Consider the following 20,236-nt stretch of genomic DNA (forward strand, 5'->3'; position numbering starts at 1 on the left):
AAGTTTGGCTCATAGCTATACACAATTCTAAAGCATTTGGAAATCTACAGTCCCCTGTGAAAATATTAATTTATATTTAAATTGCTAACTGCTTACCCATCCTAACAATATTAATATTAACAGTGTGACATTAACTCTCTGCTGAATTTGAGATGTAGGTCAGTTATACACAGAGTTGCCAAACTATAGCTGGAAAATATTACTTCATCAAAGAATTAGCCTTGGTACAACAGTGAATAGCAGAGCCACATGTCCTAATATATGTCAGCCTGGCGCCACTATTGTATGCAGAACTATTTGCATATATATATTTCTATCACTACTCTGGTTCAGTATCAACACTCCTGATACGCACACCCCCAGCAACATGAATGGCACACTGACTCCTCTGAAGTCTCTCTCTGCTCTCACTTGCAATGTTCACTACTATTAGCACTTTCATACATCTTCTTCAACAAGGCACAAAAGGCTCACAGTAGCTTATTAAATATTTGACAGAATATTGCCGCTGTGAGTTAAATCTTACAATTTAAACTTAGCAGACGGAGATGCTGATTAAAAAGAAAGGCTCTACCTTTCCAACAAAGGACTAGAGAACAAAATGAAGCAGTGAACTGCTTAATGCACGTAGCTTCTGATTAACATTAACGCTGCTCCACAGATGTTGAGCTAGAAAATATCTATATGCTCTCATGGCTCGGCACTTTTCTTTGTTTCCTTACTGCAGCTGCAGACTGATGGCTCTAAAAGGTAAGTTTACTTCACTGTCAGGTTTAAAGTTCTATTAAGCTATGGCTGGAGATTTCATTTTCGGTTTTAACAATAGTCTAGACATATGTGCATCTCAAATAGGGATAAGGAAAGTTCTCTGATGAGCAACTCAGCTGGCCATGCTTGCTATTGCAGCAAGATAGTCATTCACTCTGGTCGGCTTTAGGGTCTGTAGCGGAGCCTCAGACCACTTCATGGAAAGAAAAATACTTTTAAAGGAAAGTCTATTTGAACATATACGTGTGTGTGCAAATTAAAGTGACAGACAGAAAAGAAATAGGACTGGTGTGGGTGACCTGCCCAATAAAAAGTTACTAATCAATTATTTTCTGCCTTCACTGGTAATTTCTTTCAAGATGTCGGGTAAAATTTTGATTCCAACATTACAAGGAACCTCAGTACAGCTCTTGCTTACCTTTCACTGGGCATTCAACCATAATATTTGCTCCAATTCTTGCCACGATTGTACCTCCAACAACTGCTGCGAGACTGCTGGCTTCCAGATTTGTAACATTGAACACAGAGGACAAGATGACAGGAATCTCTTTGAAATTAAAGGGATAATCAGTTTTAAAAGCTTTATTTGACTTTTAAATATAGATCCTGTATTTAAAATCATCATGTTTTGAACAGAATTCAGTTTGTACGGCATCAGCCAGAAAATACAAGTGGGGTAGATACCAGCAGACTGGGTTCACACCTGCTGTGGTTTTAGAGCAACAAGACCATCTTATTGCTACCTATTAAATCAGGCAGAGTTTCATGGATTGTGACAAAATATACTATTTCACATTGGAGTGGGTCTGGGTGCTTATATATTAAAAAACCCCACAACCAAACAACAAACCAACAACACAAAAACCAAAATACATGCCTGATTCTACAGTCTTACCTGCACGCAATAGCAATGATGTTTCCATATCAAAACCAAAGTCATTAACAACCAGGCATCCATATGTACCAAGCTCTTTTTGAGTAGGATTCTGAATCTGCACTTTTCCAATGGTGTCCAGGTTCACCCTGCAGAATGTTCAAGGAAAGATAAGGGTTATGACCCTGGGGCATACACCCAGCTGAATCTTCTTGCAAGAGTTACAGGTACAGCAGCAAAAACTAGACCAGTGCATGTAGGAACAGTTCTGCCTCCTCTGCGGTAACAAAAAGTGAGTGCTAAGGGATACGTGCATGGAAGATTCTTCAGATATCCTTCTTCTACAAAGCTGTGTCCTAGTTGCAGCCCTCTGGAGGACAGCGAGTTTGCTACTGCAAACCAGAATCCCTCAGGAACGGCAGCACGAATAAATCAGACTAGCACAATGGGAAGTATTAGGCTTAACATGAAATGCATCTCTCCAGAGCAAGTTTGGTTTTCAGCAGGATTGGGGAATTCACAAATGTATGGTCTCATCCGACTTCCAAATTACTGCAGGGTCTTTTGTTTTGTATTGCTTTTTTAATATTATCATCATTAAAGCTAAAGTCTTCCACCAAAAGTCCGCAGGTGTCCTGAACCCCTTGCCTGCCACGTGAGGACATGCTCATGCGTGGCTCAAGTACAGCCTTCTCCTACAAACCCAGCAGATCAGCAGCCCATTCACCGCCTCACATTCTTTCTCAGATGCAATGGTATTAATGTCACTGGCTTTTGAGTACGCACACATATATATGGATTTGTGTATAAGAAACCTTACTGTGAAAAAAATAGGAAAGAACCAACTTTGCCAATATATCCCTTAAGTGCAAGAATATTAGTCTGGGCTAAAACAAAGGCAATTTGTGAAAGCAGACATTAGGACTCAAACAGATGCTTGTGAATAAACAAAGCACCATCATGTCCAAAAAATGCGACGTAACTGGTGGGAGCTCCATGGCTCCAAAAACATCTGCACTTTCTAAAATGGCTTACTTCTGGTGTCTTTGCTTTAATTGAAAGCCCTGTAGAAGTATATTTTTCTTGGCAGTGTGGTTAATCAGTTAAGTATGTTGAGAAATATCCATAAAACACCTTTATCATTTCAGAATCATTTTTTTCATTGCTCAAGAGCTAGCTACAATTCTAAGAGGTTCACACACGAAGCTGTTGTTAATATTATCAGGTGAGCTTCTAATTTATCAGCAATGAAGTAAAAGTATTTGCTCAGTCTTGAGCAAATATCTGAGTATTACATACACTTGCTGTACTTGTTCTTCAGGTACAGTTCTCAGGAGTGACGGTAATACAAGGCTTTTATTATTTTGTATTCCACTGTCCTCAACAGAAATATTTGTAAATTCTAAAGTATTGTAAAGAAATAATCCATAAAAGCTCATTCTTTCTAAATTGAAGTTATATCTAAAGATATATTGTGTTGAAGGACGGTGAGGGTACCAGTTGTATTTTCCCTCCTTAAAATGAGTAAGAACTAAGACCCATTTTCTTCTATACTGTGATAGAAGTTTTTAATGTGTTCCCACTATATTTGGTATCTGATAGAATCCAACAGGCTTCTTAATTTAAGTATTTGTTCATTTTCTGATGCAGCTGAAATGGTTGAGGCGGATTACAAAATTCAGTTAGGACATCCAAAACACCTCATCTAGTTAAAAATGTCAGTCCTCCCACATAATATCGTGGAAATGGACATAATACAGTGGGATGTTAGTAAAGCCAAACGACGTGACAGACACTTGAAGGAAAAAAAAAAAAAGTAAATTACTTAAATAAAAAGATGGAAGGCACAGTGATCATGCTTATCTCGTTTTTACAACCGTATGTTTTAATATTGCCCAGCAGGGTGGATTTTTACAGTTGATAGCAACATAATAAATCATTCAAAAATATAAGAGAAGATATTTACTTACTTCTCAGAGGCTTTTAATGCCTCGCCATCTTTTGTCCAAGTATATTTCACTTCACTAATACCAGCTGTTTCACACAGAAGATTGACAGCATGAGTATTCTTGGTCAGAAAAACTGTATTTCCAATTCGTACAGTGACTGTTTTGTTGAAGGAAACTCGAGGAAATTCCTTTTGCCTCATAATAACTGGAACCTTCTGGTCAAACTTTAACTTATCTACAGTTTTTGTGCTGAAACGTTCAGATTCATTTGGTGATTTGCCTGTGAGTTTTGAGGCAAGTTTCTCATCCTGGGCCCCCTTCCATTTTTCAGTAGTTGGTTGTGGAGGCCTAGATAATTCAGCAACTAATTGATAAATGACCTGGGATGCCAAGTCATCATCGACTTCTCCAGTCTCAATGAGCTGACTCATGTTCCGTATCAGTTCTTCAAACTGCACCGTGTCCATGCTGTAGGCGCCTTGGAGAACTGCTGCCTCCAGTCGTTTGTTCTTGAACTCACGAGAGCTGAAGTCTTCTGCTGAATTACTCCCAAAGGCTTCGAGATTTCGCAGAAATGGCTGATCGTTTACTTGCCTGTCACCCAGGTAGAGCTCATTCTTCTTACTCCACATTTGCCACATTTTACTCATTTTATGCCATTTGGCCCCAAAGCTGTTAGCTTCATTGTGATCTGTGTTACTGGTCCCACTGGCTTGTTTTCTAAGATTTGGTGGTTCTATCAATCTGTTGTCAGTACCAATGAGTTTGAGTACAAATGTTTCATGCACAGAGCCTGCAATACACCGGTACACACCGATATCAGTAGCTTCAAGGCTATGTATTTTCAGCGAGCCTGACTTTGTGATGCCAAGTCTTTTAGAGTTTTGTAAGTGCTGTCCATCTTTCTCCCACCGGATAAGTGATTTCTGGAACCTTCGTACAGGGCACTTAATTACAACAGATGTTTTTGGAAGTAAGTAGGCTCGGCTTCCTATGGTAAAATTAATGCGCTTCTCTTGTCTTGTCTGAATATAGACTCGATGAATACCGACAATCTGAGGTCCATGAGCAGAATACTTTTCTGGAAGCCTTGGTTTAATCTCTGAAAGAAAACAAAGTGTTGAAAAGTATCTAATCATTGGCACTCAGGCTTACAAAATCTCCTTTTCACAGAATGCTTGACAGAGCTTTTCCTGACTTTGTTCAAGTCAGATTGCAACATGCTGAGCTTTTATCTGAGTCACAAAAATGCAAAAATATGAACAACATGAAACCATAACATTCCTCTGCTCCAGCCAAGAATTCAATGGCTTCTTCCCCAAATCTCCTAACCATAGAAAGATACAGGCAACATATACCTATATGAAGGACATAGGTGGTGCACACATACATAAATGTACACATGTTATATAGTATATTGATTTATGCGATAGATATGATCATAAAAAGGTTATATTTTCTATATATTTCTTATTGCTGCCTCAGAAAGGCTAGGTATGATGGGAATGGAAAAAGTGAATCAAAAAAAATTTGAACACGTTATCATTTTCCCCACATTTGAGCACTGTCAAGTGCAGAATGACCTAAATAAAACAAAACCTATCCAAAAAGTAAGGCTCCCCTTGACTGTTATTTAAATTGTTGGCTGCCCATGCTGGTTCTCTGATCGAGTCATGCCAAACAAATAGCAACAGAGGAGGTGAAAGAAACAGTCAGTGAAGACACAGCACATGCAACAAGCAAAACCACCCTGTAATCACCAGCTTAGGGCAATTGCTTGGATCGACTGAAAGATGAGTTGCTCACAGTGTCGTGCCAAGAAAGTAGGGAGGGAAAGGAGAAAAGAGAGAAATAAGTAAAAATTTTGAGAGGTTGAACGTAGTAATCAGATGAATTGACAAAAGCAGGCAATAGCAGCATAAAGCTTCATGCAGACTGGGTACAGAGACACTGGGTATTACGAAGCGCCTCCTGCATTGTACTGCAGGCACTTGGATGCTGAAAGGTTTCTAGGGAGCTGCCTGAATGAATACCACCGCAGGCAGCCTTTCCCAGCAGTGGCTGGACAGGCACACTGGGCACACCACAGAGAATGACTGCAATGTTTCAGATACCACTGTGTTGACTTGCTGCTGGCAACTACAGTGCCCCGCTTTAACCAGCAGACCTGATCTTACTGAGAAAACGCTAGCTAGGTGAGAAACAAAGTGCTGCGGGAGGTGCGGAGCAAGGGCATGTACCCCCGAGTTCGTTCCATGCAAGATGAAATCGGCCAACTGAGAAGAGCTGGGAAACACTTGGCATCGGTGCTAGAAAGCAATCCAATTGTGGTTGGTGACCCAGCCTTTTGGTGTGTGACAGAGAAAAAACTCGGAGCCTGCAGAATGGGTTGATGAGCCAGGAAATGGACACGCAAATCAAAATGCTTCTCAGCATGCCTGAATCTGAAATCATTACTAATACTGCACTTGGTAGGTGCAAAAATGAAATGACAACTGCACCGATGGCACACAAATGATGTTTGAAAAACTGCATGCTTCTTATATACATATGCTTCAAATATGCTGCGAAGAAATAGGTGAAAAGCTAAATGCTTCAAGCATTCAATAAGTGTGTACACTGTATGAACTACACCCTAGAGTGCATTCTTACGCTTATAAAACAAAATGGTTATTTTCAGTGTTTTGGGTAATGAGTTCAGACCTGTGGGGATATCATGGTTTCATAATTGCGCAGCTTTTAAATCGGTATTCGTTATCCAGATACATGGTTCCCTCAACCATTTCGCGTGGTACAACAAATAAATTTCTTTAGGCACTCAGTTTACTAAAATTATTAAAGTAGCGTCCTGTTTTTAGTAAGTTATTGGGCCCCAAATATTTATTTTTAGGGAAGTGTTCCAGCATTAAATCTTCCATTTCCAAAAATCCAACTTACAGACACAGTAAGTGTAACTTTAAACACACAAATTAAAATACTTCAGGCTGTGGTCTGTTTACACTAGTTATTCCAACATGGAATTAAACCCAGTGCATACTTATAAATATGTTAACAAGTCTCATCCATTTCATTTTTTAAAAAAAGAAAGACCACTAACTCTCATTAGCAGTTCAACACTAAAGGGTGTGTATATTTTTACTGGTGACTGGTGAGCAAGGCTAGGAGTGAAACAAAGTTCAGAGTTGTGGATGGCAGGCCATATAAATATATAAGGTCATGTGAATATATGAGGCCACATAAGTATGCATTTTCTAGATCCTTAGTATCATCCAATCCTTCAGCTGCTGAGGTAACAGACTGTTTGGAAAGGGTTTTTTCTACAAGGATAGTCTTGCTTAAGGATCAGATTGTACTGGAGCCACTGGACCTCATTATCACCTGGTACAAATCCATATGTGTCTATGACCTCTAATGGTCCTCTACAGCTTTAGCTGGGCCTCAGGTCCTGGTGACCTCAGGGCTAGATTGGTGTTATTTCCTATTTCTCAGAGCCCAGTCAGGAATGTTTCTGACTTAACTGGGCTTATTAAGGAGAAAAACAGCTACGCTTACTAGTCCCAGGGTGAAAGATTAAGTCTAAAAAGCCTCAGCACCGTCATGAGACAGTAAAAAAGAAGGGGCTCATCTGAGCTGCAGAAGCACGATCTTTGACGAGGCACATCCAGAAATGTTGCTCTCACAGGCAAGAACCCCTAACGGCACATGGGCCATGCACCACACCACTCTTCACCGCCTCTGCTCCAAGCTGTCTGCCCCTCCTCGGGCCATGCTACATTCCTGCCTTCAATTCACTGCCCCTTGCAGGCGGCCGGAACGCATGGCTGCAGGAGGAGGAGATGCCTCCGTCATGTTCCTGTGAATCCAAAGGCTGCTGCTGCCGCTGCCTTGGCTCCTCGGGCCAAACCCAAGCTAGAACTATGGGTACGGACACGTCTTACACCTTCCCCTGCCCTCTGTTGCACAGCCTGGGAATTGCCAGGCGGATGCGAGCTGCAAGGGCTCCCTGGTTCCAAATGGTTGTGGAGGTGAAGGAAGAGGACAGTGATTCTCTTTGATGACTTTGATCTGCACCCATTCAGTACAACTGCACTCCCTCTGCAGTCTACCATCCTGCTTTCTTGGCACTGTGGTGGAAGCTGACAATGTAACTTTAATATCAGTCTGTGCTAAGCAATTTGCAAACCAGCTATACTGCCATTCAACTATCCACAATTAATTAAATTCAGATAGATATGCAGCTCAAAATATTTTATTAAACCTTATGCCAAGGACATTCCTGAAAGTCCACAGGGCTTTATTTAAGTGGAGTTTTGAACCTCAGGATTTTGGCATGTTAATCTGAAACACAGGCCAGGAAAAGAAGTTTCATATTATGTATGAATCAGTAATTATTCTATTTCTTATTTTGTTTTGTGAATAATTTTTAAAGCAAAGCTTCTATATGTATAAAGTAGCTATTTCTTGACAGCACTATGATTTGGATCAAAACATGTCTATCTGTGGTCTGTGACGAGAACCAGGCCATTCATGAAGGTTTTCAGTTTTCCCCCACCTCAAAACTAGAAACTCTCCTTTTTTCTTTTATCAGTGCCCTGCTCCCCAAACCTACAACCCAATACTCTCCTTTGTAAAGGAAAGGGAGCACAGGTTCAGACATAAGGAATCTGCATTTAGAATTGCCTATTTGAAATTATATTGTAGGTGATTAAACATAGTCTGTATCAGTACAGTATTTCCGTCAGTGTTATACATATGTAATTAGTGCAACTACCATCAGTATCAAAACCTGATTGTGCCTGAATTATATAATTCCTATAGATAATCTTTCTGAAAAGTTTTTTTTATAGACAGGAAGAAAATACTGGATTTTTTTGAAGAGTGTCTGCACTGTCATCACTTCCTGCAAAGCTCATGAGATTGGGATTCTCATTTCTACAAGGAAAGATAGAAATTATACCTAAAGTTATCACTGGCACAGAGCTTCAGGTTTTGAATTCCACCATGCTAAGCAAAATGTCCAGTGTAATACAAATGTACAGTGAGAAGACAAGCCAGAACTGGATTAGTATCTTTTCTGATGTCCTTTGTAGTTTATAGTCAATCGATGGTTTGGGTTTGGTTTTTGTTTTTCGATTGGAGTAGTGTAAAGGACAAAGGAAAATTCAGATCAAATGTAGGTAAGTATGAGGGTGAGAGGTACGGACCATTACAGTGTATTCAAAACTGCTTCTGGAGATCATAACCTTTATTTTTGACTGGCAGAAAAAAATTAAAACGAATCCTGTTATTACTGGTCTAGTAATTATGACACTCAGTTTATGCCAGATTAGTGATGTTGTGAAAGTATAGGGAGATGAGTAGCTTAACATGTATACAGATTTGTCTTTATAAATAGATCATTCCAAATTATCAAAAAAATGCGCAAAGTAACATACTTACTGTTGCAGGCATTCATCTGACAAGACCTTATAAGCATTGAAGGAGACAGACCACTACACATTGATCCATTTAATGTGACATATTGGCCCTTTGCTGTTAGGTTTTGGCAGGCAAGTTTTCTTCTCTGGATTCCAACACCACAGCTTACTGAGCACTGTGAAAGGAAGGATGCAGTCAAGCTAAACTTGGTGTCCCACGCCACACATGCTAATTTTAAGCTAGGTTGGGTTTTTTTCCTTCTGAGAGAGAGTGCACATGCTCTACTTCAGATGAATAATTGTGTTACCCAGACATTAAACTCTCTCCACTTTTCCAGAAAAATAAGAACATAAGAGATAATTTGTTCCAGCAAGCAACTCAGGAACAATTAAAATAACATGACAGTATTTCATTATGTCCAAGCATGGGCAGAACAAAGCAATGAGATCTGGTAACTACGAGAAAAAATCTGGCACATTCTAAACAGTCTGTGTCAAGTATCTCAACCCTCTCATCTAGTTTGTATTGCATGAACCTTGAATTTAGAAGCTGCAATTAACTTTTATAAATCTTTTTGAACAGGGAGCGGTAGCAAGCTTGCATTAAATGGGAAAGGAAGAGGACATATTCCAGAATAACGCAAAGATTTTATTTTGGAAACTGTAGCATCAATTAATTGATAACTAAATATGTCTGGTAGGATGCATGCAATGTATTATAGCCCGTCCTTCAGCAACTGAAATACAACTCAGGAAGGGGGCTGCAATCAGTCTGATTGTGGGCAAGAAGGCACAGCAACTGTATGCACAGTTTAGTCCAGGTAAATGCCTTGTGAAACCTTCAGCTATCCTGTGAATTTATTGCTACAGTTTATTTACCCAAGCAAAAATCTTTAGAGCTCATGCTACAACAGAAGGTTTCGGTTCACTGTTGTTGAGGGCTGCTCACCTTGGACCATTCTCCAAAGACCAGCTGTGGAGGACAATCAACTTTTGCACATGGTTTACTAGTTGGCAATTTAGGTTCTTGACAGGTGTCATCAGAGTGTTTCAGGAAACTTCCATCCGTCAACAGCTGCTTACAGTACACTTTGCGGGTCTGAATCCCTCCTCCACAAGTACGTGAACACTAAGGAGAAGAAAAGAACATAGCATGTACACCTGCTCTCACGCATCATACTGTTATTGTGCACAAACATTGTAAGTCCCCCCAGTTATGCTATCTTGAAAAATGATACCTACTTTCACGTAAAAAGTAAGTAGTGTGTAGAAATTTCTGTTAAAATGTTTAACATATTAGAAATTATGAGAACTTAAGTTAAAATTCACACCACCTGACTGCAATTCAGTAGCAGAAATCTTAAAGAAACACGCGCCTCTTACACACGGATCTGCCCATATCCCTCATCAGTTAATATACCTGGTGAGAGTTTTGGAAACATTTTCAATGACACAGAAAAAATTGATAATGAAGCAGTGTCTCCAAATGCAGGTTACTGTGTTTGCAGAGCATAGGGAGAGAGGTGATGTCTGGAGTAACTGGTATCCAGCCTTCTGAAATCTTAAGAAGGACTTTCCACCTCATCTGGTAACTAACCACTGGCACAGCAGTCAAAAGCAGTATTTTTGACCTTGGGTGAGTTCGTTCTAATGAAATCAGTTGAAACACCTACATACCAAGTTTTAGGAGCTACCTTCCATGTTATTCCAGAATTTCCAGTACCTAGCCAGAGGAACACATTTAAACTCTTTCTGTAACCCAGCCATACCTGTTGCCATTCCTCAACATGCCACACAGGGGGACAATCAATCTGGTTACAAGCTTGTAAAGAATGAGGCTTTTTGTCCTTGCACTCTTCAGCCGCGACAGCAGATCCTCCAGGCTGCTGACAGTACACGTCTCTTGTCTGTATCCCAACCCCGCACGTAGCCGAGCAGCGTCTCCAGGGGCCACTTTGCCACCTATTCCAACAAAGCCAAAAGCTCATGGTTTAGCAACTCACCTCAGCCTGGGGAAGGAGCAATCACATCCAAACAGGCTTTAGCAAAAAATAACTGATTATTATAAATTATATTGATCGATGGCTAAAACATCCCTTGAGTTTGGCTGTGATGCAAAATTATAAACTAGGATTCTGAACTTAGAGGTAACAATGAAATGCAGAAGGTATTAACAATAAAGAAACAAAGTAATTTCCAGACAAATTCAACTCCAGCATTTGCTTTCAGAATGCTCCTCATAACCCTGTTGGCAACCTGCTGACGTTTACGTTTGTAAATGTAAATATGTAAATAGACTTTTCTTACATTTACAAAACATCCTTTAAAAGTGTGTATGTTTTCTATAAAACATCCTGTTCCTGTTAACTTCTTCCCTACATTTTGTGAGAGGAGGTTTCTGCAAACACATAGAAACAATATGCAAAGGATCAGGGATGTCAGAGATCAAAAGTGGGTGAATAAGGCAGGGCATGTCAAAATTTCACATATGGCACTTTTAAGTGACCAAATCAGCTAGGCCTTCTTGCATTTGGGCTGGGATCTTTCTTTTCCCAGAATCTCCAAACATAAGAAGCCATAAGAACTATGTGGAGCTACTAAAGAAGCACGAAATTAAAATAATTTGAAATCTTTATTTAACTTTTTTTCATTCAGTAACAACAGAAAGTAAATATTCTCTTGGGGTTTTTTTTTTGTGAAATTACCTTAAAATTTTCCTTGTACCACTAAAAGAGTTAAGGCTGTTTTTCCAACTCTGGCAAATATCTACATGGAAGAGATTTATTTCAGAAAATGTTCCCTATTTTATTAGTGAGATGTGAAGAGTGGAAAAGGAGTGAACAAGACCAAAAAAACCCAAAAAACCCAACCCCCAAACCTTGTTAAAGACAGAAGCAGGGAAATTTCATCCCAAAGCAAGACCACAGTCCTGCAATCCGAGCCCTTTTTTGAGAAAGCCAATGTTTATTTAAGTCCTATTAACCATTTCTTTGCCACAAGACAATTTCATTATTCCAGTGTACCTCGGAGGGCAAAGCTTCATATTGCAAGTACGAGTCATTGGTGGTGGTTTCTTGGAATTGTCACAGAGGGTTTCATTGACAGCTTGTTTTGTCTCTACATGCAGACACATTGCAATGGCTTCTTGTGTTCCTGAATTAAAAAGGAAAAGACAGTCATGAAACACTGAAGATGAAGAGATTGCTGCAAACTTTGCTCTTGTAATTATTCAAGGCTGTGTGTATTAACTCAGTAAAAAAGCTCTGGACACTGAATTTGATACCAGTCTTTAAAGGAACATCTCAAGTCAAAAGGAACACAGTTTATGTATTTAATGCGCAAAAGATATTTGTGAATTATATCTAGCACTTTATTTCTGTGATAGTTAAAAAGCTTGATTTGACATTCTGCCTCTCTGAAAACCAACACAAAATAGGCTTTTCTGTCTGTTCACAATCAAATGCTACATCAACCTGGTTCTGTAATGGTCCCCAAACCAACTACTGGTTTCGTTGCCAAAGTCAAAGTGATTCCTTCTCATTTACCTTGACTTTAAGAAGCTAAAGATCTGCAAAATATGTGACAAAAAAATGCAGATCACTTGCAAAACTACAGTCAGGAGAATGGCTGACTAAACATAGAACCTTACTCATAGAGACTAAGAGCTGCAACAGTTTTGCTGAAGACAGCAAATCTGACCCAGCCTAGAGCTTTCCTCACTCGTGACCATTCTTGGCACCCTTCTGATCTGCAGCTTTCGCTACCTAGATCTTATTACTGAAGCATGAAAGATTACTAATACTCAAATTTCTATGAGTCAAAATGAAACGTAATATAAGTTTGCTTTAGAACAAGTCAGCTTGGTGAATACACATGTTGTGAACCACTTTTATTTTAAACCTATGTAATTATCCAATCTTATATATCATATTTTTTAGTATGAAACCCTTACTCAATTTCAAAGCTCACTCACATGCACATGAAAGACAAGACGGTTTGTGATGTACTTGGGGAATCCCGTGCATCTGGGATGTTCTATATAAGCAATGCTAATGATCATAATCTTGTAGGGGAAAAAAAAAAAAAAAAAAAAGCACCGAAATAATAAAACACCTGTTTGGTTGCTTCCATGTAAAAACTGCTTTTGAAGAGTCACAGTCTGAAGTATTTAAATCCATTTCCTTCCTATTTTTCACTTATCTCCAGTAATTTTGTAGGGATACAAACTTGCTTTCAGCAGCAGGTTATACTGCTTTTCTTACAACCATCAGAGGGAGTTGCATTTTTAGCTAGAAACCTTCACTAACTGCTTTATGGTATCACCTATGACATTACCTAAAAACATTCCCACTATTGTTACACAAAGTCTACTACAACTATTCTTGCTTCTGTCAACTGTGCACGACGACTGGTTTCTTGGCACTGTTGGACTTTAGACATTCTGATTTCAGTGGGGTCAAGGAATATACTACACTGAGAGTTCTGTCTCCATGTCAATGGTCCATTTTCTCTCCTTTAAAACACATCCATGAGCACTGTCGTTCTTTTCATAAGTCAAAACTGTTCCTTCCACCTATAAACAATTCTGATGTAGTCCAGTGTAACAGCCAGCCCAGGCGACAATCCCTCTTTGCAACACTTGAACCAGTCCAGCTATTTCAGACAGTTCAGCAGGAGTGGGCCAGCGGTGATTTTCACAATAACATAGATTCCAATTTCTTTCAGGCTCTGTGGTACACCTCTAGATCCCCTCTGGGACTAATTTTCAGTTCAGAAAGACCTTGTTATATAAATATTTTGACTATAACTACAAAGTGATGAATTTTTATAGAACAGAAGACCTGACCTTATGTATGATTGACAACCTATTCAGTTCTCTTCTATCAAAGTATTGATAACTACATTAACACAGAACACACACATTGAGTAAAAAGTATTTTACTAGCAAGGCTGAGGATAAACCTTTCACAACAAATAACATTACTATAATGCAGACATGAAAATGCCCAACGATGACAAGCCAACAAATAAACATTTTTTCTAGAGCTCTACTATTTCACTGCAGAGTGACAAACAAGGGAATCAAACATTTTCTGTCCGATTGATCCCCACGTGTTTGTTTAACAGGAGCAGCTTCCCTGTCCCCTTACATAGGAGATGCACATCTGACTGTCTACAAGAGAGAAATAAAGGTTTAGAAATTGTGTTCTGGCAGCAACAGAATGACATTACTAGACAAGCAATCAAGCAGGTATCTATTTCTATTTCAGGTCTATCTGTGCTACCTGCTATCAATCTACTCTCTTCTACCAACCTTCTGTTTTGCTGACCTCACCGTGTTCCTGTGGGAAAACCACACTCAGAGGTGATGCTACTCTGGAACAGGTTGTGATAAGTAATATCTTAATATCTCACACAAAGGAAGAGAATGAAATGAGATTCCTTTCAGACCATCTAAACTGGCAATAATCCCATGGAAACTTTTTATCTCAGTGTTACAAAAACTAAATAGGCCAGCCAAATGAACAATGTCATACCAGGTGATGGGTTTTGACTGCAACTTGCCACCTAGAGTCATTAAACCACTCCTGCCTTGCAGCATGACCAGCTAGCTATGATTGTGTTATGTGCAGAAAATGTCAATATGTGCTGTATCTTTCATTTGACTTAACTACAGGGCACAAACTGCAGTAGTGATTCTTTGCGACAGGGGCCTTATTGAAAGAAAAATAGCAACCTGTTTTGATGCCGTAAGCATAAAACGGATTATTAAAGAGCTATTAAAAACATACCACTCCCTCCCTCCTTTTCCGTGGTTCTCAGTTCAGGAACTCTACTCAATAAATAACTACAGTTAACTGATGCAGCATTTGCTTGAATTTAGCTGTCAAAATGTCTTGACAATTAATCAGATTTCTCACCTCAAACTATAATTTTCCATTAGTTGGGAACTTCAATCACTGATAAACTTCTTATTTTATGTCAGTTGGAAAACGGAAAAATCTATTATTCAAACAAGCAAAGTTTTATGTGTATGACTTTCTTGGCTTATAATATAAACATAGTAGATAATTTAACTAAAACATTATGTATGCAGCAGGGAGCATTAAGTATTTTTACAGTAATCTGATGCACTATTGTAGTAATTATCCTACTATTCAGTGAAATAGAATATTTTCTATTTTAACCCAGCATTCAAACCACATACATTTACATTCTTTTACAAGCTTTTCTGTGCCGTGAAATACACAGTGCATGAAGCATGTGTTAAAAGATCAGAATGCTTGAAAAAAGCCCAGATTTTGTTTCTGCCTTTTTTAGAGTACAAAGAAAATGGGGGTGGAAAGTTGCTGTGCAAATGGTAAGCGGATTGAGCTACTCCCTATACCTGGAAGAGGAAGGACAGTCATTTATTTCTATGAGATAGTCTCAGTTTGGGGATTACTTTAAAATATGTACTATCAGCTGAAAAAAACTCAGAAGAAATGCCAAGCCCTACATATGCTTGAGCCTCTCTATGAATCTATTGAAACTAGCAATGTTATTTATACTCATTCTGAGAAAGAGTAAACAGTGTCTGCAGTTAAAGAAACTAGTGATAGGAGTAACCAGTTATCAGTTACCTACAACACACCATTGCAAATGCTCTCAACTTTATAGGAGAGTCTCAGAACACTCATTGTTTTTCTTAAGAGCCCTTAAATTTGGCTAGAATCCATTAATTTTCTAAGAATCTCAGGTTTCTTATAAATAAAATGGTAAACTTTTAGCCATTACGGTTCGGGCAAAAGCCTGAAGACACAACTTGACTGTACCCTAAAGCTTCCGAAGTCACAGACTATAGAGGAAACAAAAGGAAGTGCATATGTATTTATTGTTTAATCTCATTACTTTTAAGCCACTGTAATGACTTTAGAGGATCAGAATCATAAATTTTGAAGCATATGGAATATAAGTAGTAATAATAATTATATAGAACCACCAAAATCTGCCTCTTGCAATTAAAGGTATTTTTAAACAGGGAACCAGAAAACGTTCAGTTATTTTTTAAAATTGAAAACATCCCTTTAAAATATTGTAGAGTAGTTAAATGATTGACAACACTGAAGAAACACTACAGATTACAAGAAAAACATTTCTTCTCCTTAGGCGTACTCTTTATTCTGATAATGACTAATAAGTCTCACTGACAACATTATGAAAATTCAGCTTATACTGGTGTTGGGGCCTCTCACATCAGGGCCAAAGTTCTTCAGATTGGGTGAAAAAAAACCCAAACCAAACCCCCACATTTTGGGAAAATAAAGGCAAATCTTGAGATACCCAAGTACACTGTTGGTTTATTTTCAGCTTGGGATTTCTTCAGGCACTGAAGACAAAACAGATCTTTAGCTTTCAGGATGCTTACAGAGTTTCCTATGGACGTTAAATGTGACATCTGCACCATGACAGACTGGCCTGGACAACTTCTATTTGCACTCGTGGAAAGACTGATGAAAGAAGTATCAGTTATGCTAAGAGGCATAACAGACTGTACCAGGCCTCAAAAGCAGCAAGTTTTATGGCACTCAATATACTAGGTGACAAGCCACACAGATTTGCTGCAGAAAGCACATAAAATGACCAAGGAATATGACGAACTGGAAAGTGAAGATGTTTGATACTGCCTTGCAGATCACTTTATCTCTGTAATTCTAATACCTCAGAAAACAATGTTGCCATCTGCCTTTTTCATCTGCTTTGGAGAGGGATCAGAGGAGAATTCGAATTAAAAGTCTAGTCGCACAAGGATTTTTAAAAAAGCTGCTAGTGACAAGCACTGAAACAGATTCAGTCTTTGCTCACACAGTGGCTGTAAAGCTTCCACCCTGTTTAGACCTGCAGGCTTTTCCCTTGTTTGGAGAGTCAAGCAGTAAGAAATGGGGGTAGGGAGTTCTGAGGATACAGAAATCCACAGGAATTTATTTTAATAGCCACTGCTAGATACATACATACTAGAGAAAAAGCACCTAATATAATTTACATTACACTGGGATATTCCAAACTCAGACAACATTCATTTCTTGTAATGAGAGAGTTCATCTAATTGAAATGAGATTTGAACATAAAACTTAGCCGAAATGGATCAGCCTCTTTGAACTACACAATGGAAAAATAGTAGACAGTGAGATCATTAGTTAGTACATTGCAATAAGTTGGAAACAGAAGACATGTCTGGTTCCCTTTAAACTATTTATCGGCAGGTAATTTTTGGTCTGTTTGAAAGCCTTTGCCAAGGCAGCAAGAAGACCAGAACTGATAGAAGGAAAAAATCACTGCTACCTAACTAACATAACAGTACAGGGACTTCTGAAGCTGTTCCTTGATAAAATATCCTGACAACTTCCCATATTTCCCTTGAGCATCACATAAGAAAAATGTCTAGACATGGTACCAGTGATACCACAGAAGTCTCAAGAGAAAGCAGATAATTTCTTTGAAACTTCTTCAAATGGATAATTTCTACTGCATATCAGACAAATGGTCAGATTACTATGAACACCTCTAGGACAATTCTGTGTCAGACATCTCACAAATTCATGAAAGGTCAGAAGTCAGCAACAGAATTCACACTTGGCTCCCTTAGGAATACAATTAAACTGATCATGGGATTCTCCTCATCAGTCATTCCAAAGTTCCTTTGCACTGGCAAACAAAACTACTGTCTTCAGTACAGGCTCCTCAAATTTCTGTCAGCTTGCACTCCAAGTACAACTTCTTACATGAACATTTTTGCATGGACAAACTCACATGTGGAGATGCAGGCAATGCAAACAGGCACATGTGCAATAGCAGGCAAAGACTACAGATTATTTCAGCCTAAATGTCTATTGATGCCCTCTAAGTTCAAAAACTTTGGAGTTTCAGAACACCTTTGGTGAAGATACTGGCTAAATAGCAGTAGTAAAGTGGACTTAAGATGGCAACGAAATGATTGCACATTACAAAAATCAGTTGAGATATGAAAAAGAGAACTACCAATTTAGTAGTAATGAAAACTTCATTCCTCCTTTAGGGTACAATTATTATTTCTAAAGACAACTGCCTCAAAATGAAGACAGACACTTAGTCACAATAGCTGTCATTACCATCACACATTTATACAGATACACTCGGACTACAGCCTCTTCTACTTTGCCAGTCAAAATGCCCACTGAAGGTGGCTGAGGGAATGGGATGCATCAACTTTTGTGACCATATGTGCTGCTGTTCCTATGGATCAACCCCATCAGTAAACAGCAGTAGTAAATGATAAAGGAGGCACTAATCAGCCACTTACCATCCTGCTGACAGCATTCTGGGGCATCCCTCCCAGCTTCTGTCTTCCAGGTTTGAACTGGTGAATAGTACAAAGGAGGCTGCTTTCTGTGAGCTCTAGACTGGCTCTCTGCTTCCAATTGTTTCTGTTCTCCCCTTTTCTACATTTTTTATTTCTTCTATGGGTACAACTGTCTTCACTTCCCACTGATGTCATCAGTCCTGTCATATATAGGTGTGTTCACAATTCCCCTGCTTCCACTTAACACTTCATAACTCACTTGTGTTCGGTCCCAGCGTACAGCATGTAGCAGCAACACCAGCAACCTTGTCTGGTAGCATGTACTTAGGACAACAGGGAGATTCGATTACATCCAAAAAGGAATGTGCCTAACTACTTGCAGACAGATGTATGGCACAGAGCTCCTGTAGAGTCATGTACTGTACCAAGGCCTAAACGAACTCCCGTTTGATGTTCACACCGGTCAGACTGAAACGAAACCTCCCTAATTACAGCTTTGTATCCCTACTGTACTGCAGAAAATGACAGCATTTGGGAATATACAAAATAACTAACATGGGAATTTTAACTTTGAAACTATACACTTTCAGTTCCTAGAAAGAAAGGTTGTCTAAACATGCCCATCAACGATGCATTAAACATACTGATACCACCAACTACCTGACAGCTGAGACTCCCGCAGCAAGACTAAAGCAACTTGCTGTATCAATAACTTCTTGCACCTTAACCAGATAAAGTCAACGTTTGAACACAGGACATAAATGAAACCAAGTAGTTTCAAATACTCTATGAATAACCTAGAAATCAGTTAAAACTTGAAGGTGCATGTTTTTCTACAGATCAACATAGCTGCATAGAGCAACATGAAGAGAAGACCCAACAACATCAAGCAATGCCCAATTCCTGCTACTTGGGATAAATAAATACATATATAAAGGTACCTCTGAGACACGTAGCTGAACAAGGAGTAAACCCAATGTATTCCCAGTCGTAAGTCACGCTGCCATCTTCAGCATGTGAAAATTCTGGTGTGTAGGGGACAGGATCACTGTCACAGGATGCCTGGTGACAGACGCGTTCTGTTGGTGGCTTCACATCTTCACATTCCTCTTCAGGCAGTTCAACCTCAGTCTGAGTAAATGCCAGAAGAATTCGGCACTTCACGTCTCGCACCTGTACACCATTGCCACACGTGGCACTGCATGGAGACCAGGGCTCAGGAATAAACCTGCAAATTATCACAGGGCAGTAGAAACGCTGTCATTTTGTTCCATATATTTATGTATGTGTGTGCAGAGCTAAAACATAGCTAAAATACATAAATGTATGTTTATACGCACAGCAGACAATACATAATACTATTTGATGCTCAAATGGAATGCATAATCAAGTGTCTTAAGTCTTTCACTTGCCTCCCACCCCAGACCATTTCTCAGAATTCACAAAAAAAAAAGATGTAGCAAAAGAGGAGAAAGAATCAAAAGAACAGGGAAGGCTGTATCTTTTTTTCTGGGGGGGAAAGGACATTCCCTAAATCTTTCCTCAAACTCCTTCAGTGGAAAATAAGGAGAAACTCCATGAAGACACATCTCTACAATATAAAATAGCTCCCCAGGTACACGGACTTAGGCATATGCCAAAAGTATATTTGCAGTCTGCTTAAATCTGAGAAAGGCCATCAACTTCTGTCATACCAATAATCAGCAACCAGACAGCATAAAAACACTTTTTAAATCTAGCTATCTCCAGTGCATACCACCGCAGGCTGCTGCTCAGATTTAATCTTGTAAGAAGCCTCTTATCTGCAATAAAGAGGTCTAACTGGCTCAGTCACAAATCCCTCATTTTTATTAGAAAGCATTTATGCTCCTGATGAACTATAGTAAGATCTTATTTTACAGATCATGAA

General features: G+C 39.1%; 1 protein-coding gene across 2 annotated transcripts in view; it reads right to left on the minus strand.

Moving 5' to 3' along the window:
• The window catches only part of ADAMTSL3 (ADAMTS like 3), a 187,628-nt gene that overhangs the window by 25,200 nt on the left and 142,192 nt on the right, over positions 1–20,236 (minus strand). For both annotated transcript variants that reach the window (XM_037394433.1, XM_037394432.1), the window contains exons 16-23: positions 19,269–19,555; positions 12,032–12,161; positions 10,778–10,970; positions 9,958–10,137; positions 9,031–9,184; positions 3,613–4,693; positions 1,664–1,791; positions 1,187–1,315 (exon numbers count right to left, since the gene is read on the minus strand). In XM_037394433.1, coding sequence (XP_037250330.1) covers positions 1,187–1,315; positions 1,664–1,791; positions 3,613–4,693; positions 9,031–9,184; positions 9,958–10,137; positions 10,778–10,970; positions 12,032–12,161; positions 19,269–19,555 — 2,282 coding nt within the window. The remainder of the gene's footprint in view (positions 1–1,186; positions 1,316–1,663; positions 1,792–3,612; positions 4,694–9,030; positions 9,185–9,957; positions 10,138–10,777; positions 10,971–12,031; positions 12,162–19,268; positions 19,556–20,236) is intronic.

Source organism: Falco rusticolus, chromosome 7 (assembly GCF_015220075.1).
Source record: "Falco rusticolus isolate bFalRus1 chromosome 7, bFalRus1.pri, whole genome shotgun sequence".
Classification (NCBI taxonomy): Eukaryota; Metazoa; Chordata; class Aves; order Falconiformes; family Falconidae; genus Falco; species Falco rusticolus.